The following is a 10,684-nucleotide window of genomic DNA, read 5'->3' as shown; positions in this document are numbered from 1 at the left end:
ACTGGTTCTTCTGGAAGGAATTAAACTTTTACCGTGTCTTGCCTGCATAGTATTATTTTTTTAAAAAAGAAAACCCAAGCAAAATCTATTGCTTAAAGAGGTTTCTTATTTTTTAAACAAACAGAATAACTCTTGACAACTTTAAAACCTTGGGAGAAATAGTTCATTAGAACTTCATTATCTTACCATGAAGAATTAAATACTAAAAACCTGTTCTGAAGCACTTGGTTACTTTTCTCTCCCAGAGTCTAATAAAGCACATGTGAAAGGATCATTTGTTTTAGTCAGAAATACATTTTATGTTCTGCTACTTATAAGTACTCAGTATGTTCTTTAGGACTCATTTTGAAGATGCACCAAGAGCCTTTTCTCATTCAAGCACTGCCTGCCATGATCGCTGAATTCTGACCTCAAAGAAGATCTAAGTAATTTATATCAGTGCTCAAGAATAATTTTGGACATCTTGGCCCATAGCCTACAGCCAGTGGTATCTGTAAAATTAAAGGATAATTCCAGTGGGCTTGGTCGGACTGCTGCTTTGCCATCTCTTGTTTGTTTTGAGGAAGTGGGGGGAGGCAAGGTAAGAACAGGGAAATAGGGAATGGGGTAAGGGAGAGGTGAGAAAAGCAAGGAGAGATAAAGCAGGCTCTGAACACACTGCTTGTTAACCAAGCCATACTCATACTGCTGAGATTTCCATCATTTTGAAGTACATTATCATAACATTAAAAAAGAAAAAATTGTTAAGAAAATATATCTAATTTTTAAAGTTAGCACTGGAATATGCTGAAATAGTTTGCCTTTTTGTAAAATATAAATAATGAAGACGCTGACTTTTTTGTGCGTGTGAAGCTAATAGATCATCTCTACTAGACAGGCAGCAATGATGAATTGCAAAACGTTATTACTGAAGGAAAAGGTTCAAGCCAATATTCACACTGCAGTCAGTGCTGAAGGTGACATGGGAGAGTAGCAGGAACAGCCTCCTTCGCTGACTGGTTGCTCCTGAGGCATTTCCAGTTTTACATCCCTCATGTCTTCTCTGCTTCTGTCCTGTGTGCTTTCCATTCCCGGCAAAGCTGCTGCTACACGTCGAAAGAGCCGCTTTACATTGTATCCAGTTTTGCACTCGTTTCAATAAACATAACATTCAGCTCTTTGGCTTTCCTCTCTCCCTCCTCAATTGACACTTGCCTCTTGTCAGCAAGCTCTGTTTTATTTCCTACTAGCGTGGTGATAACATCACTTCCTCTTTCTGTTCTGACATCATCAATCCACTTTGTAGTTTGCTGGAAGGAGTTAATATTTGTGGTATCCTAAACTACTACAGCTGCAGCAGAATCACGATGTAACTGGGAATGAGGCTACGGAGACGTTCCTGACCCGCAGTATCCCACAGCCGAAGCCTGATTGTTCCATCCTCCAAGTACATAGTTTTCGATAAAAAGTCAATGCCAATTGTTGCCTGATAGGTGTCGTCAAAACTGTCATACATGAATCTGGTGATCAAAGATGTCTTTGCAACGCTTTGCTCCCCCAGGAACACCAGCTTGAATTTCCTCGGCGGATTCCCGCAGTCTAAGCCCGCGGACATGGTGGAACTAGAGGAGCTGCCGCCGCCTCAGCCCAGAGACCTCCCGGACCGATGCTGCTCCAGCCGGCTGACGAAAAAGGCGAGCGGAAGGGCGGGCGCCGAGCTCTCTCGGCCCCTGCAAGGCCCGGTGGAGGAGCCCGGCTGGAGGGCAGCAGGACTCTCCACAGACTGGCAGCCGCCGCCGCCTCCCGGCAGATTAGCCTAGCACCGAGCGAGGCCGGCGGCTGGGAAGAGGAGGGCGGTGTCGGCAGGAGCCAGGGGTGTGCTCTGGCTTCCCAAGGCTAGGGCCGTTCCCTCCTTCCGCACCTGGCTCCGAGACCTGCGGGAGAGAGGCGCAAGGTGGCGGAGCCCGAACCGCAGACGTATCTGGGACCTCTCACGCGGCGCCTCGGCTTCCACAGCCGCCGCCCCCGCCCAACCTGCTGAGTGCGCGAGCCTCTGGCGCGGCGCGGGGCGAGCCAGGGCGCCTCAACACGTTTTTTTAAATACACAAAACATATGTACTAAAAACAATAGGGCGGTGAAAACAAAATATTGCAAACTAGAAAAAAGACAAAATTGACATTTTAAAGATTTTATTATGTATTATTAAATATATATTAAATAGAAATGTTATAAAATTTAGCGTCCCTATCTCCCAGTCTCTGTGAGAGGTCAGAAACCTAACTTTCCTAAGCCACAATTCAGCAAACACATCTGGCCTCATCACATGGACCAACCTCTCTCCTAACATCATGCAGGAAGTTTCAGTAGCTCCTGCAAAACTCTCCCACCTTGCATTTGAACAGATACGTCAACTGATGCAATTACACAAGAATTGCATAAGATATTAGACTGAATCTCACAATCACATTCAGCCTGACTATCAACCCTTCTCCTGCATCTTGCTCACCTAAATGTATCTACATTTTCTATGAACGGAATAGCTTAGAAATGTATGTCGTCCATGTATTATAGTGTAAGATATTGTAATATAGAAATATGGACTTTCTTTAACTCCCATTTTCTGCCTAGGAAATAGCAATATTTTTTGAGCATGGCAAGTGTTTCCAAGCATTCAGAAGTTTAGAGTGTAGGATATCCACTGCGGAATGAGGTCTGCTTGTCATCCCCTCGGTCTCCACTGCTCTCCCTCCCTCATCTCTCTCTGTTTCATTGATGAGTATAGAAGATCAGTCACTTTTATATGAAATGAAAATTGATGAAACTAAGGTGTTGATGTGATTATCCAACCAACCATTTATTGAGTGTTCATTACAAGTCAAATTGTGTTCTGGAGAACAGCTCAGGAAATGAATGTTTGACGTCGATATACATAACAAATACGAACATACCATTAAAAAATCAGACCTCTTATGACAATCCAGATTCTCATGTAAGTTTTGTGAAGCTCTTTCAAGATGAGAATGTAACAATTCAAAAAAATTATTTAAACAAGTCATTCTTGAGACAGAAAAATGGAATTAGAAGATCATATATGGCTATTTCACTAGCTGAAATCTTAAGTACTGTTTTTAGTCAATTGACAGCCATATAATTCTTAGTTTTATATACTGATATTCACCAGAAATTAAAAACTTTAAAAAGTATTTCTGTCTCATTCTACTAATTTAAAAATTTCATTTATTTGGTTATATTTCTTCATTTTACCTGGCCGCCTTGAATACTTCTTTCCTGCCCAGCATTAAGTTTAATTAACGTCTAATTTGTTTACTTGGTTTAGTTACTTTTGCCCATGCTTGGTACAGTTCTTATGGAGCAGGCATGTAGAAATGTTTACAAGTTTCTGGTCCTCACTCTTCCAAATCCCTAATGGCGGCACCCAACAGACACATACCACAATGTAAACACATATACACACACACCCGCACACCCATACTCACCCACCTACACACACACACACCCCCGCACACACCCATACCCACCTACACACAGACACACACCCATACTCACCCACCTACACACACACCCGCACACACCCATACTCACCCACCTACACCCAGACACACCTGCACTCACCCACACACACCCATACTCACCCACACACACCCAGACTCACCCACACACACCTGTAGTCCCTAGCTACTCCCCAGGCTGAGGCGGGAGATGCTTGAATCTGGGAGGCAGAGGTTGCAGTGAGCCAAGATCATGCCTCTGCACTCCAGCCTGTGCGACAGAGCAAAACCCTGTCTCAAAAAAAAAAAAAGTTAGACAGTTGTGGTAGCCCATGCCTGTATTCTCAGCTACTTGGGGGAGCTGAGTTGGGGGGATCACTTGAGCCTGGGAAGTCGAGGCTACAGTGAGCCGTGGTCATGCTACTGCACTCCAGCCTGGGTGACAAAGCGAGATCCCTTCTCTACAAAGAAAAAAAATAAATGAAGTCATCCACTACGGGCACTGAGTCTGATAACCACATACTTTCCTCAGCAAAAATCTCCCAGTAGAGTTGCTTTTAGAAAATAGAAGTCATCCCAGCACAGTGGCTCATGCTGTAATCCCAGCACTTTGGGAAGCCAAGGAGGGAGAATTGCTTGAACCCTGGAGTTGGAGACCATCCTGGGCAACGTAGTGAGACCCCATCTCTATATACAATTTTAAAAAGTAGCTCTCTCACCCACAGCTGAGTTTTAACCCCATCCTCCCACTCCCCACCCTCCAGGACCAGGCCCTCCACTCACCTCTCCCGTTCTGTCCAGGGGAGCCTTGAGGGCCAGGAAGACCCTGATCCCCATTCTCTCCCTGCGCCCCCAGGGGGCCAAATCAGTCCAGTGAGACCTGAGTGGCCCCTAGAGAAGGGAGCAGGTGGTCGGGGAACACAGGAGGAGTCACGTGGATGGGGGAGAAAGGCCAAGACACAGAGAATGCCCTGGGCACAGGGTCTGTGGGTGGCCCTCACTGAGCAGGGACCTCGGGGCCTGGCGGCTGGGGGCCTGGAGCAGAGCAGCCCCTCAGAGTCCCACAGGCTTCAGGGCTGAGGGTGATGGGAGACACACCTGGCCATGTGTCTGTCGCTCACCTTCTCTTCCTCGGCTCCAGCATCGCTCCCGAAGCCAGGAAGCCCTGGGGGTCCCTTTGGGGAGACAGGAAGTCCCTCTCTCCAGAGAGAGGCGAAAACTCGGTTCTCCCATCACCTCCCACTTCCTGCAGGGCCTTAGCTGGCTGCCCCAGGGCGTCCACCCTCACCCCTCACCAGCCCCATCCCAGTCACTCACCACAGGACTGGAAGGCCCAGCCTGGCCTGTGGCTCCAGGTCAGCCTCGCTGACCCTGCAGGTTTGAGGGGACCCCAGGGATGGGGAGGAGCACCCCAGACCATCAGCACCAGCTGGGCCTGTGGGACCCAAGGCACCCACAGCACCCGGAGGCCCTGAAACACACACAAGGAGTGTGTCCTGAAAGGCAGTGGAGGGGATGTGATTTGGAGCAGGGGTTCAAGGTGCAAGGGGTGAGGCAGGGAGGAGGGCCCGAAGCCTGGGAGCCCCAGGGCAGCAATAAATGTAGGAAACCCCTGTCCCCAGAAGGAGTCAACATGGGATACGTGGATGGGCGTGGATAGACATCTGGAGACAGAGGCACCTGAGGGACAGGAAGGCAGAGGGGAGGCTCCAGCACCCAGGGGCAGCCTCTCTTTCATCTGGGCTTTACTCCTCATCGGCCCTGGGGACCAGGCATGCCAGCGGGACCCTGAAAATGGGTCGGGAAGGGAGAGAACACGAGGCCTGGGCAGCCAGGCGCCACTCTTCCCCTTCCTGTGCTACACACACACACACACACACACTGCACACATGTACATACTATAGACACATTGCACACACTGCACACACATGGCACACACACACAGATGCAGAGGTCCTGTTGTGAAAATGCAGAGGCGTCTGTGCATTTGGGGAAGAGCCAGTCACCCACACCCCACCTGGTGGCCCAGGTTAACCTCTGGCCCAGCAGAAAAGCTGGCCCGTCCCTCCTCCAATGTCCATTGATTGGTCAGTAAACATGACCACCGCTGTTGAGAACACATTCACCAAACCTCAGGAACAACATACCCAGGACGTCACAGACTCATAACCCCATGTGCTCATGCACCCCCCGCCATGCACACATCAGGGACAGCACAGATACCAGGCATCTCCCTGCCCGCCCCACCAGCCATTGCCCAATCTCTACCACATGGCCCAGGGACTGCCTCCCAAGGTCCCAGAGCCCACCTCACTCACTCACTTGACTAGTTGCCCAGGGGGTCTATTCTCCCCAGCGGGACCAGGGAATGCCTAGGAAGAGAAGAATTGGGATGGGTGCGTGTTTGGCCTCCAGCCAAGGGACCTCTCAGGAGTGGGGTATAGAAGAGGGCTAAGGGGCTGAAGGCTGGGGCTCAGTGGGGGTGGTGGGGTCACTGGTCATTCACAGATTGTCCTGGTTCGCCATCCTTGCCACAGGCACCCTTAGCACTGTCCTGGCTCGGCAGAGGTGAAGCAAGGCCAGAGGAGGCCCCAACCTGGCTGGCATCACCCCTAAAACTGCCAATCCTCACATCCCCCTGCCTGTCCTGCCATTTCTCCAGCTTCCCAGTACCCAAGCCCGTTAGCCACGTGGAGGCTCCTCATAGAAGCCCCACCCTCTTTTCCCCTTCCCCCTCCCTAAGACACCCGAGTCACCTTCTCCAGGGGTGTCAGGGTCTCCAGGAAAACCAAGATCCTGATCCAAAGAGAGAACAAGGATCAAGGTCACAGCCCCTTAAGCCCGCTCAATACAGACTACCACAGGCACACGCCACCCTCTCTCTCTGTACAGACAGTGCCTGCCACCTTGCCGGATCTGTCCTACAGACCCTGGCTGATGGATGAAATGAGTACTCAGACACAGGTATGCAGTGTAAGAGCAGCTAAGTGACTGCATGGCTCCAGTGGCCAGAGAGCAGCCGTGAAAAGCTGGAGCTGCTTGCTTTTATTCAGTGCAGGCACAATGGTGAAAACCTGGAGCCAATACAACCTGTAGGTAATTAACATTTATTATTCCCCTTTCAGGGAACGTCAGGTGCATGGATGATCAAAGGTCAGTTCCTGGTTGACATAAGTGAACAATCTTGTTTAAGAAAAATTCCCCCACACTCCCTTGTAGCTACTCCTTGCCCTGTACCTCAGGGTTATAGAACAGCTGCCTTCAACTCTTCTCCTCCTGGGGCTCTGTAGAACCTTCCGACCTTTCAGAAGGTTTGTGTCCTTTCCCTGTAGTTTTTCCCACCACTCTGACCAATCCCCCACACCGCCTCCCTAGGAAGAGGGTCTCTTTTATCGGAGTGTGCTGAGATTCCTGAGGGGTTATTAGACCCTGTTTCGTGAAGGAATAGAAGGTGGAGAATTGTTAGTGCTATAATGATGAAACGTAAGATGAAATGGAAGGTGAAGAATCGTGTAAGAGTGGCTTTGTCAACTGCAATTCCACCTCAGATTCACTGGACAAGGTCAGTCCCGACATGTGGAGTAGCTGACATTAGGTCTGTGATTACTGTAGCGCCTCAGAATGCTATTTGGCCTCATGGAATTGCATAGCCTGTAAATGCTGTTGCTGTGGTTGCAAGCAAGAGAATAATGCCAGTATTTCAGGGTTCTAAATATGTGAATGAGCCATAATATAAGCCTCGGCCGACATGTAGGAAGAGGCAGATGAAGAATGTCGAAGTACCGTTAGCGTGAAAAAAGCGGATAATTCAGCTGTAGTTCACATCTCGGTTAATATAGGCAACTGAAGAGAAAGAAATTGGGGTATCTGGTGTGTAATGTATGGTCAGATATAAACCTGTGATGATCTGAAGGATTAAACAGGTGCCAAGAAGTCAGCCCAAGTTTCATCATATAGAGATATGAGATGGAGTGGGGGGGTCGATGAGTGAATAATTAATGATTTTTATTAGTGGATTTGTTTTACGTATTATGGTCATTAGTGTTCTTATAGTTGAAATATAACAATGGTTTTTCTTATCATTAGTCATGGTTATAATCCATGTGGGAATAATGACATATGCTTTGTTCTTATTAAGTGTTCTTTTGGTTATGGGATTTGTAGGTTTTTCTTCTAAACCTCCTATTTATGGGGTCTTAGGATTAATTATTAGTGGTGCTGTGGGTTGTGTTATTGTACTAAATTATAGTGGGGCTTTTATGGGATTAATAGTCTTTTTGATTTACTTGTGGGGGATGATGTTTGTTTTTGGCTATACTGTGGTGATGGCTGTTGAAGAATATCCAGAGGAGTGAGGATCAAGCATTGTGGTTTTAGGAACTTTATTATTGGGTTTAGCAATAGAGTTGGTGTTAAGTTGATGAATGGCTGAGTATGATGGGCTGGTGGTTGTAGTTAATTTTAATAGTATGGGAAGTTGAATAATTTTTGAGGGTGAGGGGTCAGGGTTGGTTTGTGAGGATTCTGTGGGTGCAGGTGCTTTCTATAATTATGGGTGTTGATTGGTGGTGGTTGCTGGTTGAACATTGTTGGCTGGTGTTGATGTTGTAATTGAAATTACTCAGGGCAACAGATTAAATACTTAAGAGTAAAGTCAAAAAGGATGGAATAAAAGAAGAGGAAATAAGATTCAATTAGGCCTTTTTGAGTAGTTATAGTAACGGAGGCTGTGATTTGGGTTTGTGAAATTGTTTTTGGTATGGACTTTTCTAGTCAAATTAGAAGTGATGTCAGGTTTTGTCTTGTAGATAGGCTTGAGTGAGGGGTTATACGGTGAATTGTGATTGAGTAAAATCCTAATATGTTAGAAAAGTTGAATATTTGTAATGGGTGTTTTATTTTAAGATTATTAGTTATAGAACTCAGTTCTATAGCCAGTAAAAGCCCTAGGATGGTTACGCCTAGGGCTGCAAGTTTTAGATGAGGTGCTATTGTTGTTTGGGGGGATGAAGCAGGGGCAATGCTATTGGTGAGGAGAAACCCAGTGAAGATGCTGTCAACTATAAGGTGTTTAATTGGATTTATTAGGGAAGGATTATTTTCATTAATGTTGATTAGGGTTGGGAAGTGGGGTTGTCCTATTACGGCAAAGAAAATAATTTGGATACTGTAGACACTTGTTAGGGAAGTGGCAATGAAAGTAATAGAGAGGGCTCAGGCATTGGTATATGACGTGTTTGTGGTTTCGATGATGAGGTCTTTAGAGTAAAAGCCTGTGAGGAAGGGCATACCCGTAAGTGCTAGGCTGACAATAAGAAGGGAGGAGAAAGTAAGGGGTAAAGTCTTAAATAGTCCTCCTATTTTTCAGATGTCTTGTTCATCGTTGAGGCTGTGGATGATGGATCCTGAACACATAAATAATACAGCTTTGAAAAAGGCGTGGGTGCAGATGTGTTGGAATGCTGGGTGTGGTTGATTAATGCCAGTTGTGGTTATTCTAAGGCCTAGTTGACTTGAGGTGGAGAATGCTACGATTTTTTCAATATCATTTTGTGTTAAAGCACAGATTGCCGTAAATGAAGTGGTAATAGCTCCTAGACATAGCGTAAGGGTTTGGATTAACACATTATTTTCTATGAAGGGGTAGAAATGAATAAGTAGGAAAACCCCTGCCACAGCTATAGTGCTAGAGTGGAGTAGGGCTGAGACAGGGGCCGGGCCTTCCATGGCGGAAGGAAGTCAGGAGTGGAGGCCAAGTTGGGCTGTTTTTCCTGCTGCTGCTAAGGGAAGGCCAATTAATGGAAGATCGGGGGTAGGATTTAGGATAAATATTTGTTGAGTCTCTCATGTATTGGAGGATGTGAGGAATCGTGCTATAGCTAAAATGAAGCCAATATCGCCCATGCGATTATGTAGGATTGCTTGCAGGGCTGCTGTATTAGCATCTGCTCAGCCATGTCATCAGCCAGTTAGTAGAAAAGACACAATTCCTACACCTTCTCATCCAATAAAAAGTTGAAAAAGTTGTTGGCGGTAACTAGAATTAATATTGTGGTGAGGAAAATAAGTAAATATTTGAAAAACTGATTAATAGTAGGATCTGACTTTATATATCATATTGAGAATTCTATAATCAGGTGACAAATAGTGCTACTGGAATAAACATTATGGAGAAGTAGTCTAGTTTGAAGCTTAATGAGAGTTTAAGGGTTTGGATTGTTATTCAATATCAGTTTGAGATGATGGGTTATTGGTCTGTATATATAAACATTGTTGTGGGTATGAGGCTAATGGTGAAGGTGCATGTGATAGCTATTTTTACGTAAGATGGGTACGAGTTCTTCTTGTAAGGGTTGATGAAGGTAATAATAATTGGAAAGTTAAGGAGATTAAGGTTATTATGGTAATACGTGATTATTTCTTTTATTTGGAGTTGCACCAATATTTTTGGTTCCTAAGACCAACAGATAGCTCTCATCCTCTAAAAGTTGAGAACGCCATGTTGTTAGGCATGGGGCCATGAGTTAGCAGTTTTTGCACACTTTCTTGGTAAATAAGAAGCAGCAGACTTCCATTATTAGATCCACAATCTAACGTTTTCATTAAACTGTATTTGTAGGGTATAGACTGTATAATAATTTTAGGGTTTAGAGATAATAGGAGAATAGGTGAAAGGTGTATAAATATTAATACAGTTTCTCATGTAAAGGAGGGCTTAATACTGTTATATAATAAGTAAGTGTTCGTCGTTGTGTTGTGACAAGCATGTGAAGGAAATAAAGGGCTGTGATTAATATATTATGTCCTATAAGCATAATGGTAATATTTGATCAGGAGAATGAAGCCACTATTACGAGGAGCTCTCCTATTAGATTAGTGGAGGGGGGTAAGGCAGGGTTAGTAAGATTTGCTATAAGCCATCAAAAGGCTATTAGTGGAAATAATGTTTGAAGCCCTTGAGAGAGTAATATGATTCATCTGTGGATTCACTTGTAGTTTGAATTTGCTAGGCAGAAAAGTAGGGACGAAGTAAGTCCGTGGGCAATTATGAGGATAATTGCACCAGTAAAGCTTCAGGGGATTGGAATAAGGATGGCCATAATAACAAGTGCCATATGGCTTACGGAGGAATATGCAATAAGTGACTTTAGCTCAGTTTGTCATAGACAGATAGATCTTGTCATAACTATACCTC

At 45.6% G+C, this 10,684-nt stretch overlaps 1 protein-coding gene and 1 pseudogene across 1 annotated transcript; both read right to left on the bottom strand.

Annotated features, from left to right (window-relative positions):
- Nucleotides 1-392: 392 nt before the first annotated feature.
- On the bottom strand, nt 393-1,943 carry LOC129471904 (ras-related protein Rab-6A). Its single transcript, XM_063632125.1, has 2 exons — nt 1,413-1,943; nt 393-1,102 (listed from the first exon to the last, which is right to left on the bottom strand). The coding sequence occupies exons 1-2, from the start codon at nt 1,592-1,594 to the stop codon at nt 934-936; spliced, it is 351 nt and encodes a 116-aa protein (XP_063488195.1). The 5' UTR covers nt 1,595-1,943; the 3' UTR covers nt 393-933.
- On the bottom strand, nt 1,796-10,064 carry LOC129472148 (NADH-ubiquinone oxidoreductase chain 5-like; annotated as a pseudogene).
- Nucleotides 10,065-10,684: the final 620 nt, after the last annotated feature.

The sequence above is a fragment of the Symphalangus syndactylus genome, chromosome 22, assembly GCF_028878055.3.
Source record: "Symphalangus syndactylus isolate Jambi chromosome 22, NHGRI_mSymSyn1-v2.1_pri, whole genome shotgun sequence".
Classification (NCBI taxonomy): Eukaryota; Metazoa; Chordata; class Mammalia; order Primates; family Hylobatidae; genus Symphalangus; species Symphalangus syndactylus.
This window is presented reverse-complemented; position numbering and strand designations above follow the sequence as displayed.